The sequence below is a fragment of the Sciurus vulgaris genome, assembly GCF_902686455.1.
Source record: "Sciurus vulgaris genome assembly, chromosome: 10".
NCBI lineage: Eukaryota > Metazoa > Chordata > Mammalia > Rodentia > Sciuridae > Sciurus > Sciurus vulgaris.
The window spans coordinates 77,977,602-77,995,491 of NC_136470.1; the positions used below are offsets into that span (position 1 = coordinate 77,977,602).

The 17,890-nt window shown below is 33.9% G+C and overlaps 1 protein-coding gene across 20 annotated transcripts in view; it reads right to left on the reverse strand.

The window, feature by feature from the left end:
* The window catches only part of DLG1 (discs large MAGUK scaffold protein 1), a 243,992-nt gene that overhangs the window by 80,506 nt on the left and 145,596 nt on the right, over positions 1-17,890 (reverse strand). For all 20 annotated transcript variants that reach the window (XM_079156167.1, XM_079156168.1, XM_079156165.1 and 17 more), the window contains 5 exons: positions 16,907-16,957; positions 14,539-14,663; positions 12,615-12,784; positions 11,114-11,250; positions 4,837-4,981 (listed from right to left, as the gene is read on the reverse strand). In XM_079156167.1, coding sequence (XP_079012293.1) covers positions 4,837-4,981; positions 11,114-11,250; positions 12,615-12,784; positions 14,539-14,663; positions 16,907-16,957 — 628 coding nt within the window. The remainder of the gene's footprint in view (positions 1-4,836; positions 4,982-11,113; positions 11,251-12,614; positions 12,785-14,538; positions 14,664-16,906; positions 16,958-17,890) is intronic.

The window sequence follows — 17,890 nt, forward strand, 5'->3', positions numbered from 1 at the left end:
CTGTCTAAAAATAAAAGGGCTAGGGATATTACTCGTGGTTAAGCACCACTAGGCTCAATTCCTGTTTTTTTTTTTTTTTTAAAGTAGGACTTAAAATAGCATCAAAAACATCAAATATCTTCATCTAAATCTAACAAGATCTACAAAATACCTACTATACTAAAACACTGCTGAGAGAAAAGAACCTATATAATTCAGAAAGAGATACTTGTGGATTGGATGAAAGACTCAATTTTAATTATTCTTAAATTAATCTGTACATTTTTAAATTCCAAAATCATTAAGGAAATTCAAATTATACCTAACAATCTTGTGTGTGTGTGTGTGTGTGTGTGTGTGTGTGTGTGTGTAGTGTGTGGGACTAAACCCAGGGCCTTGCGTGTGCTAGGCAAATACTCTACCACTGAGTCACATCTACAGCCCTACTTAACATAATCTTAAAAAAATTTGAAAGAGTTATATTACTAGAAATCAACATTTATTAAAGAGTGTGGTATTGACAGAAGAATTAGATCCATGAAACAGGTCTAGAAAAAAAAATCTATTGTCATTTAAGGTATAATAAAACCACCAATGTAATTCAGAGCCAAAACAGATGAACTCTTTAATAAATGATACAGGATCATTTGGATATCTGTATGTAAAAAAAATGAAATAAAAGTGAGGAGTAATGCTTAACAGCATTAATCACTGGGAAAAATCAGCATTCAATAAATAATAAATATAAATGAATAAATTATAATAATATTATATGTATCATAGTATGTATTCATAATATCCATAACTAAAAAGACTGACTATATCAAGCATTGGTGAAGATGTAGAAAACAGGGGTATAAACTATTTCCAATATTTGGGAAATTGTTTAGCAGTACTGACTGAAGACAAAATAAATGTCTGTGCTATAACACAGCAATCTCACTCCAAAGGAAATGTATGCACATGTCCAATAATAATATATTTTAAAATGTCTACTACAGTTATATTCAGATGGTTATGGTTTGGATCTGGAATGTCCACTAAGAGCTCATATGTTGAAAGCATGGTCCCTAATGCAGCAAAATTGAGAGGCAGGACTTTTAGGCAAGGATTGGATCATGAGGTCTCTGACCTCATCAGTGGATTAACCCACTGAGAGCTGAATAGACTATCTAGTTGGAGGAAGCAGATCACTGGTGTGTGCCCTGGAAGGGTTTATGTTTTTCCTGTCCCCTCCTCTGCTTCTAGGTTGCCATGAGCTGAAAAGCTTTCCTCTGCCACATCTTTCTCTCATGTTTCTTCCTTGGAGCTGGCTGACTGAACCTCTAAAACCATGAGTCAAAATAAATCTTTCCTCCTCTAAGTTGATCCTGACAGATATTTTAGTCAGAGTGATGAAAAGTTAACTAACAGGCAATACATATAATAATGTACAAATATTGTGCATCAATTAAAAATATAAAAGATCTTACAGAATCAACAGTGCAATTTAAGTGAAAGAGTAAAAGCTAAAGTAATAGCAAAACCATTCATTACCTTAGTTTAAAAGTTTTTTTTTCTCCTAAATAAAAGAATAAGGAGAGCTGACTTCCCCTATGAGGTATTGGTGCATTTCTCTTATTATGAGTAGACTGAATGCCACTTCTTAAATAAAAGAACCTTTAGTATTCCCAGTTTCTACTTTTTTTCATGTAAAGGAGTTTACATGGTAGGAAAACTGTGATATTAAATAGAAAAAAGGAGCAGTAGTCAGGTATCTTGGACTGTACGATGGTCCCTCTCTACTCCCTTGAGATAAGGAACATTATAACATGCTTGTGAGCTCAAGGTAATGATCCAACAGAGAAAGGATATGATTATGTAAGTAGAGGAGGGAGAGGAAGAGGGAGGAGGGGGAGAGAGGGAGAGAGAGGAAGAGAGAGAGGAAGAGAGAGAGGAGAGAGAGAGAGAGAGAGAGAGAGAGAGAGAATATGAATATGAATATGCACGCTAAATTCCTGAAAAAGCAAAAGAGATTTTTGGAACTTGGAAAGTATAATTCATAAAAAAGAAAAGATTCAGTATACAAATTGAAGACCACTTTTTCCAGAAAAGCAGTGATAGTTATTCCATTATAAAACAAGGGAAAGGGAAAGCAAAACTTTTGGGAAAAAGGGTATTTACTTAGGTAGATTTGAAAAGAGAAGAATAAGAAATTTCTCTTCTGGATGCTTACATGGAATATGAAGCGAGGTCATCTGCTGTAACTGAGAAGCTGGATGATAAGTAAAGGAGGTTTGAGGACTCAATGAGAAAATGAATGACTCAGGGAAATGTCACAGAGGTGAGAGCAAGAATCCACCCAAGATTAATGGTCATAATTAAAAGGTGGCATAATTTTGTGCCCTTCTCCAGCCACATTCTGCTTTCAGGGAACAGGAATGGATAAGACAAGAATCTGGTTGAAGCAGTGTTGAGATTTTGCCAATTAAAAAGGAAGGCTCAAAAGACTGGAAGAGCTGGGCACAGTGGCGCTGCACACCTCCAATCCCAGGGGCTCAAGAGGCTGAGGCAAGAGGATCTTGAGTTCAAAGTCAGCCTCAGCAAAAGTGAGGCACTAAACAACTCAGTGAGACCCTGTCTCTAAATAAAATACAAAATAGGGCTTGAATGTGGCTCAGTGGTTGAATGAGTAATCCCTGTTACCCCATCCCTGTCAAAAAAAAAAAAAAGAAAAAGAAAAGAAAAAGAAAAAAACTGGAAGATGTAAGACAATGAGTATCCTGACAAACCACGGAGTCCAAATGATGGGAGTTCAAAATGACATTGGACTGTTAGAACAGGGGTGAATGAACTGATGGTTGTAGATGGAAAGTGGGATGATTTAAACTGATATTTCTGGGATGATGAAGGTTTTGATAATTATAGATAAGGTCTAAAGTATTACTGGAAGCAAGCTGCAAAGGAGGGCAGGATAGTTAAAGACCAAGAGACCAAAAAGCCAGGGTTTTAGATCAATCGTTAGTGTAGAATTTGGCTATCACTAAGAATGATAATGTGATAAAAGTAGCAAGAAAACAATGATCTTGCACTAAAATTTCAATAACTAAAGCCAAATCTGTTGAGGAAGATACCAAGTAATTACAACATAAGAAATAGGCAGTAAGTTGAATGGTCTGATGACAAGGGCTTCAGGACAGCAAACAGGCAAAAATCATTTATGTAAAAAATTATAAACACAAATGCTTTAAGAGACTCAAACAAAAACCTCAAGAATTGCACATACAGAAAAAAACTTGCACTAGAAGAAGTCATACCTGTTGTAGAGGAAGTGAGGGGAATAGAAGTAAAATTAGCAATGTGAACTGCAACTTTTTCATAATGTCTTATTCATTTAATAATAGAAAACAACAACAAAGAAACAAATATCCAGTTTCTGTTTACAGGGCAGATAAGCAATCATTACTTAATTACTACAGTTCAGGACTAGCCCTTCCATTTTTTAAATGTTATACTATTACACATAAAAATATAATTCAATAAAAATGACATTTTTCTCTGTTTAACATATTTATTGGTCATAATCAGGGCACCCATTTCTCAATTTGTGGAACAAATGCAGCAAATGTGTATATGGCTGTCTTGAAGAGATGGGCAGTATTCAAAGTAAGACTGATACTTAATCAGACTCTTGCTGAAATACCGCACCTTTAATCACAAATAAAAATATACAAGGTCCTTATATGAAGTGTATGTGTAAGGCCAGGGGTATGTAAGAATTTCAAAAGGGTAGCAAGGTTCTTTTCTTTGACATATAAGAAGTATAAGATAACATCTCTGTCCATTAGAAAGGCTGAATGCTATTAAGAAAATAATTCAGTTATACTTGAGTAATTAAGTCAATGAGCACATAACGAAGATGTATTACTGGAGGACAGTAGATTTTACAATATAATTTGTATTTAACTTATAATTATTAGTGGTGATAATAAATCTTAACTGTTTTAAAAGTGGAAATATTATCATTTACAAAAATCACAATTAAAAAAGGGAACACACAAAAGCAAATTACAAAGTACATTTAAGATATTTACAATGCATGGGTTCTTTTAACATTAATTCAATGTGTACAACATATAATGCTTCCATTTTTCAGTCAACACAACCCCATTAAAATATATTTAAATCTAAGATTATACATTTTAAAATATTCAAAACCATGTAAGGAACTTAAAAGCACGTATTTTAATAACAATTCAATGGTATATGGTATATAACACAACTGGGCTGCACACCAAAACAGTTAGGCAATACACTAGAAGTTTAAAGTATAAACATAGTACTTTTTGTTTTTTCAATGCAGCAGAGAGAACAGAAAACCCCTTAAGTTCTAGAACTACTGAGAAGTAGTGATTCTCAAAGTGCAGTCCATGAACCACAGTTACATCCCCAATCCCTTTTTTTCCATTTTGACTATTTTTTCTTTTTCTTAATTGCCATGGCTAGAATTTACATTTAATGCTGAATAGAAGTTCCAGTTTGTCTTCAGGAAGAAGCATCAGAATTAGTCTCCTTGTTAATAAACTTTCTGTGCTTACACCCAAAACTATTAGAACAGGACAATAATCTGCATAATTTGCAAATTCTCTTTGGTGATTGTTATTTACACAGAAGCTTGAGAATCAATGCTTTAAATGTTAAGCAGTAAAGGGGGAAAAGAACTCCATCTTCTTACTACCAAGTTTCTCACTAAAAAAGATTTTAAGAATTATTAGATTAAAATGACTGAGTTCTTTTAAAAGTTTTATAATGTTTAAACTTTACAGAGAACATTTCATTAAAGTACATCACATCTAAAGCTTAAGCAAGCGGACTTACAGTTGGTGATATCAGGTGGTGCATAGCCATCATTTATATACATACTTGTGGGTTTTGCCACTTTCAAATAAACAAAATCAGATGTGTTCTTTAAGGCAGTTACTGCTTCTTCATGAGTAACTTCTTCTAAACATACGCTATTCACCTAAAAAAATTCCCAAGAGATATTTATTTTAAAACATTTTCACTTGCTTTCTGTTTTTTAGTTGAAAACAATTACATGAAAATATAGGGGAAATAGGGAATGATTTAAGGAAAACAAAGTTATGTGGAAAGAAAATACCCATCTTTACTGTCCATAACATCAGGAAGTTTTTTATAACTTTGATTTTGGATATAAGGTGTCCTCCAAAAGCTCTTGTGCTAATGCTAGGATATTAAGAGGTAAAATGATCAGATTATGAGAGCTGTAACCTAATCAGTTACAACCTATGAGAGTTGTAACCTAATCAGTTATCCTAGTGTGAACGAACTAACTGGTAATTGTAGGCAGGCAGGGAGTGGCTCAAGGAGGTTGGTCACTGGGGGCATACCCTGGAAGGGTTCACCTCTTGTGGCCCCTTACTTTTTCTTCCTGCTTTCTGGCCACCATGAGCAGAGTAGCTCTGTAATGATATTCTGCCTCACCTCAGGCCCAAATAATGGTCAACTATTGGTCAACCATGAAGTGAACAACTCCAAAACTGTGAGCCAAAATAAACTTTTCCTCCTCTAATTGTTCCTGTCAGATATTTTAGTCATAGTTACAAAAATATACACAAATGAAATAGCCAATCTTGATTTCAGTCACTAGTCTCTCTATTCCACCAGCCTCAACCTCCTCTCACTCATAGGCGTTCATGAATATAACGTGTATGGGCATATTTTAGTTCTTTTCCTTTTTTGAACAAATGCTCTGCAAATGGATTTTTAATATTAAGTATCTTAGAGACTGTTCCATGTTGGGACACAGAATTACTACCTTAAAAAAAAAAATCATTGCACAGTACTTCATTATGAGGTTATACCATAATTTATTAAATCATTCCCAATTTAAAAGATGTTTAAATTTTTATCCTAAATGACTCTGGTAAATTACAGAGTACAGGAGTGTCCATTCACTTATACCTTTGTCAACACTGAGTATTATCATTTTTCAAAGTTTGTAAAATGATATGTGTGCTTTGCAATCAGTTATATTTAATTTATACTTCCATTTTTAATAGTCAAATTGAGTTGTTTTTTCAATTATTTACTGGCCATTCACCTATTTTTTATATAGAATTATAATTGATTTTTTGGTACAGTGACACTATATTCTGCATGGTACTAAACTTGTTTATTAGGTCTACTAATCTTTTAAAGATATCATATAAGTATGTCATCTGCAAACACAGTTTTATTTCTTCTTTCTATTATTATTATTCTTCCCCCCCGCCCCCACCCCCCCCCCCCCCCCCCAGTGCAGGGGATCAAACCCCAAGGCCTGTGCATGCTAGGCAAGTGCTCTACCACTAAGCTACATCCTCAGTCCCTTCTTTCTAGAAATTCTGAATGTCTTGTCTTTTCTGTTTTTAATGACCTGACTAGAATTTCCAGTGTAACACTGAACAAAAGTGGTAGTTTTTCTCTCCAGGAATTTGTCCATTTCATTTATATTATCTAAGGCATTGCTGTCCAGTTGTTTACATTACATTCTTTTATGCCCCTGTTTTCATTCTTGCTTTTAGAAATTTGAGTCTTATTTTCTTGGACAGTCTACCTAAATGTATGCCAATTTTGTTGATGCTTTCAAAGAACTAACGTTTTGTTTTGTTCATCTTGTTTGTTTTTTCTATACCTTGTTTCATTTGTTTCTGTTCTAATCTTTATTATAATTTTCTCCCTTCTGCTTGCTTTAGGTTTAGACAGGTCTTTGATGTTTCTGCAACATTTTTATAAGATTTGCTAATGAAATAAAACATTATCAACATTTGTGTTTTAAATTATAATGTAATAAAATATTAGTTTTAATTTATTTTTCATTTCTTTAATTTTACCTTCATAATTGACTAGAATTTTTAATGCTTTGACCCCAAAATTTAAAAGTCATTGAAGAATTGTCAATTTCCTTATTGATTATTAAAACTGTTTGCAAGGTTTCACCAGCATGGTAATTTTAATGGTCTGTACTCCTATGCAAAGTGAGGACTGCCTGAATTTTGAAATACACAAATGTGGTATACTGTTGGTAGCCTGCAGGAACCATATATCCTGATATTGATATCTTACAAAAATCCCTTACTACATGGAATCTTGCTGGGCCACATAACTGGTTTTAGCCAGAGATACAGAAACCATGATGCAAAGAGAGGATTGATAAATGCCATACGCTAGAGCTTGTCCTCTTGGAAAGCTCATTTCCATCACCATCCTGTGAGAAGCCCAACCTAACCTTGAGAAGTAACTAGGTAATTAAATACTAACAGCCCCAAATGATCTACCAACTGATAGGCAACACTAATTTGCCCACTGTATGTTTGAGCCTACATGGAAATACATTGGCCTAGGTGAGAACTCCCAGTTAATGCCATGTGGGAATAAAGACAAGCTGTCCCTGTCAAGGCCTACCCCATTTGCAGAAATATAAGCAAATACATAATTTTTGTTATTTTAGCCATTACACTTTGAATTTTCTTAACAGCACTGGATAACTAAGGGCTGACAAGATTTGTTAAGGGATTCTATGTGTAGTGTGGAAAAAAGATGACCTGAAATTTTAGATTTGAGCATTTATTTGCCCATTTACCAGTTTAGACTTACAGTTTAGAAAACAGAGTCCTTGGGAGTGAGCACTGATAAACAAGAGTAAATATACAAGGCCTGAGTTCTGAATTACTTCAATGTTTGCAGGTAAGGGATATGAGGAAGTACCAAAAAAAGGAAAGGAAAGTGTGGCTAGTGAGGTAAGAGAAATAATCAAGTTAGAGAGTGACTGTTATGCAAAGTCAAAAAAAGTATTTGAAGAAGGAAGGTGTGACAAATGCCAGGTAAATCAATTAAGAAGAGGATTGAAAAGTGCATAATTTCAGTGTAATTATAAGAAAAACTTCATTGAAAGTGTATTCCACAGAATGAGAGTAATACTTCCATGATGGTAAATCAGTACAGATTACTGGCTCTGTACCAAGAAAATTGGTTCTGGAGAAATCACAAAGGAAAACATGATAGCCATATTAAAAAATAAAAGTGAGAAACCTAGTTGAGATACAAAGCTGTTTAAACTGGTTGTGTGTGTGTGTACATGCACATGTGCACACAGTGATGGGGAAAAGGTGTTGCCTGCAGGGGAAAGAAAGGCAATCAGAGCTGTAAGAGAAAAGCTAGAAAAGTAGTTCGAGTTCTGTTCTTTCCTTTTCCCCATCATTAACTTAAAAAAACTCCCTCTGCAGTATTGGACAGGATGCAGAACAAAGGAATCTTATTGCTGGTGGGAGTGTAAAGCTTTACAAGCAGTATAGAAAAAAATAGGTTTTTTTTTCTTTTTCTTTTTGAGTTGTTGTTATTTTTAAAATACCACTACTGGGGCTGGGCATGGTGGCACACGCCTGTAATCTCAGCAACTCAGGAGGCTGTGACAGGAGGATCACAAGTTCAAGGACAGCTCAGCAACTTGGTGAGGCCACAAGCAATGTGGTGAGACCCTATCTCAAAGTAAAAAAATAAAAACGGCTGGAAATGTAGCTCAGTGATAAAATGCCCCTGGGCTAAAACCTGGTACCCACGCCCCCATACTCCTAGTAATAAAACAGAATGATTCAATAAACTACATGTTTGCTTAAATAGCCAATGAAACTCTTGCAGTACATGCTTACCAAAATACACTGCAGCTCTTTCTAGCAGAATTATTCATAATAGCAAAAAAGTGGAAATGGCTCAACTTGCCACTATCCTAGGCCATTTTATGAGCCTTTGCTAAATAACTTGAGCCCAAATGCTCATTAGGCCTTGGCTGCTTTTTCAATGAAATGTGCTGGCTACTTATACTTTTAGTTCATCTCTTGCTATTACCAGGTCTCTCAGCCTCTTCCGGCTGGATTTGGGCATGGCTGATGTGGAAGTTCTAATGTGTCAGAGGCCCATGTCTGATTTGCCTATACCAACTTCCACTGTTGGGTTCCAGTGAAATGGTGTAACACAGAAAGTGAGAGTTGACTTCCCTAGCAGTGCCCAGAGGAGATGGGTAACACAATCCAGAAATCTGTTACAGGATCGATTACATCATGTAAGACTAAAAAGACTAAAGACGAAAGTCAGGGGAGACTTAAAGGGGCCAGCAGGTAAATTCTTCTTCTTCTTCTTTTTTTTTTTTTTTACCCTGGATGGCTAGGATAAGATTTAGTGGTTTTACACTACCTTCCTAAGATTTTTCTACCTGACAAGGAACATATATTTTCTTATGAAATTACAGCCAGTTCAGAAACATTCTACCTTGTATTAGCTTTCTTTCATTCTCTACTTTTCATTTTCATTCACTCTAGCTAACTTCCTTGAAATCAGCTGTCCTGAGATCAGCTCTCATTTTTCTAAGGAACATGGGCCAAGGAAGTTATTGATGAAGACTGGATAAACTGTGAGACAGTCACTAATAAATGTTATATAAAGGTGAAGTAAATTTATTTCAGCTCAAGACAATGATATGGCTAAGTCTCAATAAGACAATATGAGTGAAAAAAATTATTAAGAGATTATATTCAGTATAACAGTTTTTTTAAAAGTTTCCAAATACTACTAAACAAAATATTTAGGTATATGTATGTACTTGAACAACTTTCAAGAAGAAAAAAGCATAATTCACCACATAATCATTCCCACTGCTTTAATGTATATTTGCCAGTATTGCATGTATCCTAATCTTACACCAAAGACAGTTTCATAATTAACGATTGTAAAAGGCTAAGGAAAATATAAAAGATCTTCCCTATCTATGTGCCTGCCATGCCCTCTGCACATCCTTGACGGCACACCTAAAGAATGCAGACTTTTCCGTAGGTTTGTCTCACTCACTCACCACCACCCACAGGAACTCAGAGACATTTATTATCTCAATGCTATCACTTCCTCTTTTCTGGGATCTGACCAATCCTTGGGGGTCTGTAAGGTGAAGTGACCCTGAGAGAGTCACTCAGGCTGTTAGGATAGTGTTTTTCTTTGTTGTAACTTGTGTTTAAAGAGCACCCCCACCCCAACTGGGAATAAGACTTTGAAGTCTGACTAGTGGACAGGATGCTCTACCCTGATGGGACCAGTCTAAATGGACCACCCTGAAAAGCCTGCCCTCCACCACCTGTCCAACTAATGATTTCAGGTGTTGATGTTTCTCTTAATCTGATGATACATTTTTCTTCTCTTCCATCTTTCACTTTTGCTTTCATATTATTAATAAAATAAAAACTATTTTGTATAAAGAGAAGGTCTTTATTTTATTGTCTTTCAGGTTCGACCTGCCATATTCAGCAGCTGCACACACACATTAACACTTTTAACATTACAAAATGTTAAGTAATACCAGCAGATTTTTTTTTTCCCCAAAGCTTCATGTAATGGCCATACCCTGCTTTTCTGCAAAACAACAACAACAACAACAAAAAATTGGCATAAATCTGCAATGCAGTAAAACTGAGTAAGAAACACAAAATTGTTGATGTTCTAGTTCTTGGGCTGCATAATAACTTCATGAGTTTTCATTGTATTATAAATAAATTAATTAAAGTAAAACAAAAGAGGGTCATGCATAACGATGACACTGCATTATAAACTTAAGGACTGTGATTAAACAGTTCTGTACATTTCTAAGCCTGCAGTCATTTAACAATGGGGGCAACCCCTCACAGAGGGGAAGAGGGAGGGTGGGGGAAGAGAGAGGGAAAGGAAAAAAGGAATAAAAAGAAAAAGAGAGAAGTGAGGGGCTGGTAGGAGAAATGGAAATGGAAAATACCAAGAATCACTTTTCAGGTTTTGATAAAACAATATTAGAATTCACTCGTTTAAAAGTCATTTAAACGTCTTCGGTATATAGAAATTCTAGACTGTCAGGAAAATATATAAATACAAATGATTTTAAAAACAACAGATTTCTTGTGCTAGAGTTGTGGCTCAGAGGTATGGCACTTGCCTGGCATGTGTGAGGCCCTGGGTTCAATCCTCAGCACCTCAAATAAATAGATAGATAGATAGATAGATAGATAGATAGATAGATAGATAACAAGACCCATTGACAACTAAAAAATATTTTAAAAAACAGATTTCTTATACTTACTGCTAGAAGTTTATCTCCGATCTGAAGTTTACCATCCTTATGTGCTGCACCCCCTTCAATTATTTTGGTTACATAGATACTATTATCCCCAGGAATATGCTGATTTCCAACACCTCCAGCAATGCTGAACCCAAGACCTGATTGGAAAACACTAGTTTAAAGATTCTCATCAACAAAGGTGAAATTAAACCTAAAAATAATGGCTGAAAACTAGAGGTTGATAATTCCATCATACTAGTGTTTTTTGTTGTTGTTGTCGTTGTTTTTGCGGTGCTGGGGATCAAACCCAGGGCCTTATGCTTGCAAGGCAAGCACTCTGCCGACTGAGCTGTATCCCCAGCCCCTAGTGTTTTTTTAAATAGAAAATAATCTAGTTCAATATCTACTTTAAAAATCCCAAGTATTTAATTCTATAACCAAGGGCAATTACAAATATAGAGACTTCTACAGTTACAAACAGATTGCTTTTTTCCCCTGGTTCTTTTTAAAGTTTTTTTGTAAATGAATCGTTAGCCCAAAGAGATGTTCAAAATTACTTTTTACTTTCCATCATAATTATGATTGCTAATACTTTTACTATTTTCACAAGATTAAAATAATTGAGAAGAAAAACAAATTCCCAGCTCTCTGGTCCTTTTCCATTTGTTGGAATCCTACTTCTACCATGAAGCCACATGACAGAATTAATATTTCCATTTATTTTGAATCCTATCAGTATTTTCAAAATTTAGAAATCATATCTTAACAGCCCTCATTGTACATTGTACACGTAACTGCTTATGACAAACACTATACTTTATTCTTTTTGACTTAACCTATGTAGTTTCATTTAAAATACTTTGCATATTAATTATCACACATTAACATAAACACTAAATATGTCTTCAAATTATTTAAGGACAAGAATATTTCATTTCTTTTAATATCCAAATACTTAAGTAGGGACTAATCTACTTATAGAGATTTTGATTCCTGCTCTTAAAAACTATTAAAGATAGATTATAGAAATCTTTGTGTGCTGTTTTTGTTTGTTTGTTTTTGGTCCCAGGAATTGAACTTGGGGGCACTTAACCACATCCCCAGCTCTTTTCATTTTTTACTTTGAGACAGGGTCTTGCTAAGTTGCTGGTTCTGAACTTAGGATTCTCCTACTTCAGCCTCCTGAGATGCTGGGATTATAGGTGTCTGCCCCTATGCCCAACTGGAAATATTGAATATAAAAATCACATGGAACTTATTTTTAAGTTATAAATTTATGAGCATGTTTACAGCAATAAAATATGTAATAGTATATATAAATTAACATAAAAACTTTTCAAATGTTACAATCTTAGTAGATATGTATTTTACTTAAGACAAAAAAAATCCATGAGACATTCTCTAAATCCACTTACAAACTGTAATTATAAATTTGCTCATTTTAGAATGTATATCAAAAATAAGACCATAGTTATATTTAACTCAGAGTTCTCTTAATGATTTAGTATGATGTACCACATACCTTTAGGGCCTTTAATGAGCTTTATTTCCATTATTTTTTCTGATACTGGTTTCCGTCTTTTTACATACAAGCGTACAATAGACCCTGCTTCTTTCAATGCTTCAACTGCTTTGCTATGTGTTACATCACGAACATCTGCTTCATTTACTCGCAATATACAGTCATTAACCCTGAGAAAAAAGTTCAATATTCAAAAACTTAAATGCTAATTTTCCACTTTACCATTTTTTTGTTATATTTGTTTTGAAGGTAAAGAGAATTATTGACTCCAGAAAACATAAATACTACATGCTAAATTCTAATGTATAAATATAATCACTACTCAAGGGTCAGCAAAGGGAGCAAAAAACAAATAGTACAAATGATAGATTATTACACAAAACATTAAATGCTTATAGGTTTATTTGTAGGGATTAAGATCCTTTATAAAACCAGCAAACATTTGGCACTAACTATATGTGAGGTACTTTCTTAGTGTTTTAATCTCTACAATAGCCTGTAATGTAGGCATAGATTTTTTTTTTTTTTTTTTTCAGTGCTAGGGATTGAACCCAGGGCCTTGTGCATGCGAGGCAAGCACTCTACCAACCAAGCTATATCCCCAGCCCCACAGGCATAGATTTTTATCTCTATTATACCTATGGAAAAACTGAGGCATGAAAACCCAGAAAATAAGTAACTGTGCTGTTTATTTAAAGACTTAAAAACAATGAAGCTCAAAGAGATGGTGTCAAAGCTGATTAATTCAATAACTCATAAAAAAAAATTTAAGTATCTTTTCTACCCTACATACTAGAATTAAAAGAATAAATTTATTTCTTGGAGGTTAGGTCACTTATTTCAAATGTTTCCTATATAAGTAACTTATGACTTGAGAGGGTAGTATGTTTTTAAAAGTCTGATTTGTTCCTAATCCTAAGCCTTTCCCCTAACTCTGGTCTCTGTTTTGACTGCATCGTATTTTACTTAGGGTGGAACAAAGCACAATTAAAATATTAACATGGGTCCTGACAAGCTTCAGTAACTAATTAACTTAAGAGCAAAAAAATTCTACTACCCAAAGCAATGGTTCCTTAAAGTTATACAGGTATATTCTTCAGTGAAACAAAGGGAACACACCAATTTTGACACAAGCAGCACAAATAAAATGCCAGTAACAGAACCAGGAATTAACTGTCTACATTTCCACGAATGATCATTTTTAATTTTTATGTCTAATTTCATTATATGACCTGTCATATTCAGTAAGAAGTCAAGTTTATAAACTGAAGAGCTGCATAAGGTACCAAGAGCCTTAAAATAAGATGCTGCTTTTAATAAACCATACAAATTCCTTAGCACTAAAATTTTAGTCTGTTACCATATACACATATAAAACAACATACAAACAGAACAGTGCCATAATTTTTGACTTAAGGAAAATACAAGTCTGTAAAAGATATCTTCCAAAATAGAGCACTATTTAAATAAGAGAAAACTGTTATTTTTATCTAAGGAAATATATTTATTTATTTAAAGTTTACATACACTTTATTCTCTGTGGTATGGGATACAAAACCAGACATAACTTATCTTAAATAAGTTTATCTATATGCTTCCCAACCAGAAAAGAAATGGAAAATATTTTGTGAATGTTTGAAAGTACAAGGGGAACTCATGAATTCTATAAATGTGGTCACAAACATTTAAGTCATCAAAGTTATTCAAAATAAAATATCTAAGATAAAACAGTTTATAAATGAAAAGAAGGAAACAATGCTAAAAGCAAAATTATCTTTTTCATTCATTTGCATGTTGTTTGTGCATGTTACTCTACGTTAGTTGTAACAGTGTTCCTTCTTTGTACTTCTCCCTTGTCCAGTATGCTTCAAGAAAACTCTCTAAATAGTTTATTAAACATTAAAACATAAAGTGCAAGACATACCGCAATCTTCCATCTTGGGCAGCTGCTCCCCCTGTGATAATTTTGGTAATGAAAATACTTGAGTCATCTCCAATGTGTGGGTTGTCTGTACCACCTGCAATGCTGAAACCAAGCCCTGAATTTCCCTGGGAAGAGGAAAAAAAAGTCAAGATAATAACAATTATTTTTATTGACAGGTTCCTGTCATTGTAGGACCTAGAGACTGTACTAAGATAGGGAACACAACATAAAAACATATATGTGTGGGTAATATGAAGGTTCTAAATTAAATAGACAATATAAGATCTTTCAGAGGCATTACTGCTTAGTAGGTGAGGCTGAAGAAAATGTACTGGTACTAATACTTCTAAAGGCTATTCTACAATTTTCTCTTTAAAAGTATGTGGATTTGTCCTTGGATTAATTTTCTATCTGCAGAGGTATCGCTGAAAATTTCTTTCTTTTAGACTGTAACTCATGCAAGCTTGGTAGGGCAAATCTCTCCTAAGAGACCAACACTGAAGTGATCTTTCTACACCATTACTTCTGAGTAGATCAAACCAATATATTATATTTCAGTCTTTTAAAAAAGGAGTGGCAGTGGTGCTTTTCTTCAGCTAGCTTCACCATAAGCTTATTCTAAAATGATGAAATTGGAGCTGCTAAGTAACAGCTGCCATCAATCCTTGACATGTTTAACCAATATACCTGACTATCAAAAGATTTTATTATGTTTTTTAGTACTAAAAACCCACCCTGAGAACTTAAAACAATGGTGAGCTTTCTTGATAAGCAAATAAATCTTGACAAAGCAACTCTACTTTCTGTTTGCTTTACGAACTAGAGAAATGGAATTTCTGAATAGTAGTTCTTCACAGAGGGTTCTACTGGTTTAAAGGGTCTTCAAGGAAAAGAGATCCAAGAAATACTTATTTTTCAAAAATGTTCTAACTCTAGCTTCCAGGCAATTCAAGTAAATGAATATATACAGACCTATTACTTAACTGTTAGTATTAAATAGTTTAAATACTTAACTGTTAGTATTAAATCTATCATCATTTGTCTTTAAATTCTAATTTAATTTAAAAAATACGTTTTTCAGTCTTAATTCTTTGAAGAGTTACTAGAATCTCAGCAACAGTACCAAGAGATTGTGGGAAGATTACCAACTTTATTTAGGTATTCAATCTTCAAACAAGGAAAAAACAATATTTTAGTCCTAACTAAACATAAGGAATTTAGAAGGCATTGGGAAAAGATGAAAAAAGAATAAATTAAAAAGTAAGCAATGTTACAAAATACCATATTAAAATATGGAAAATACATTAATACTGTGCTTACTTGAACATTACTCAAGACATCCACATAACTTAAGTAGGTGTCCTGAATTTAAGCAGTAGACAATAGAGATCTATTATACATTACATGACTCTCAGATCTATTTATTTCCCTCAGAGTCTATTCTAGCCTCAAACATGAACAAATTTAATTATCTAAGATATTAGTTTTAAATATGCAAACATTTAATTACTTAAGAAATTTAGTTGTGTGAACACTGAATTTTCCCAAACTGCTGGTGAGACAAGGGTGCATGATTAAAATGCAAAATAAAATGAACACAGATTTTTTTCCCCTCCTAGCGCTGGGGACTGAGCCCAAGGTTTTGCACATGGCAGGCAGTCACAATACCTCTAGCTACATCCAACACACCTAAGTGCAGATATTCTTAAGGGAAAATATATCTTATGAAATTTTATACATCTAAATTATACCCTTATGAACTCATTCATTAGAATTACGGCTATTATTTGGAAAGAAAACTGATGCAATGCTAGTTACCTGCATAGCACTTACTTAAAATTAATAATATTTTATCATAGGCATTTAAATAACAAAAACAAAAATATTTTGGTAAACTAGTTATCATCTAGGGAGTCTAAAGAGACATAACAAAATGAAATGTGTTTTTCTGGATGAAACCCTAAAAAAGAAAACCATAAAAACTACGGGACTATGAATAAAGTATAGACTTCAGTCAATAACAATGCATAAATATTGGTTCACTAGTTGAAACAAATATACTTTAATAATGTAAGATGTTAACAATTGGGAACCTGAGTTCAGGGTAAACGGGAAATTTCTATTATCCACACAACTTGTCTGTATATCTAAAAGTATTTTAAAACAAAATTTATTTTAAAAAGGGATATTAAAAGAAAAGAAACATGTTCTGAAAATACCACAATTAACTTTATGATTTATGAACTTACAAAAGAAAACATTACTTTTCCCTGTTTTGAAAAATTATTTCCCTTGGATTCTATATGATTGAGCAGAGTATTAAAAAGTTTCTTTAAAACAATAGATTAAGGTAATTAATAGTCTTTACCCTTTCAAGTGTAATTTCTTCATATTCATAATCTGCATCAGTGCCATTAACCTAATGAGGGAAAAGAGAAGCAGCTCAGAAATTCAAAGTGAAAAATCTGAAATGGCAAGATAATTTTTGCATGATTTACTAATGAAAACCTGTTAATTGTGAGAATGAACAAATAATACAGCTTCATTTCAAGGACTGGAGGAGTATAAACGTGCCTGAATCAACATTCACAGTATCATGACTTTCACAGACCAGAAGGTACATTCAGCTTTACTATTATTGAACTCTTGCGTCTTATGCCTTGATCCACATATTTAATTGCTGCTAGTTCTTTCTAACTCAAATACTTCAACTTTTCTGAAAGTCATTACCTCTTCATTCTCATTGCCAGTACTTTTGACTCAAGCCTTGATTACCCTCCTCTGGAACTCTGCCACTAAATGTAATCTACCAAGTGCTTACTGCCAAATCATTGTTTTAAACAGATGGATCTTTTTAAAGTTCAGGTTAATAACACACTTCCTCTATTTAAATACTTGTTCAGAAACTCCCTTGTTAGAAATATTCAAACTTCAGGGCTTGGTAATCAAGGTTCTGTATGAACTGACCCCACTCTACCAATTGCCTTCATAATCTCACCCTCTTCATGCTCCTCACATATCTAATTTGAATGACTTGGTCTTCCCATTACATATCCTACAATTTCCCACCTCCATGCCTGAACTTTTATGCTTACCTCTGCCACAAATTTCACTTCCATATTTCATGTTTAAGTCAGATTCACCATCCAAGATCTTGCTCACCTACTATTCCCCTTCAACTTCATTCCCTATTCTCTCCTGAAAGAACTAACTCCTGTAATGAGGGAAGGAAGTATGTGGACCCAGATTAACCTGGATTTGAATACTTGAGTTAAAATTTCTACCGATACCAGGTTAGGCAAAATCAAAGGAAATAGTGATAAATTACATTTCTGAAGATGTCTTTCTTACA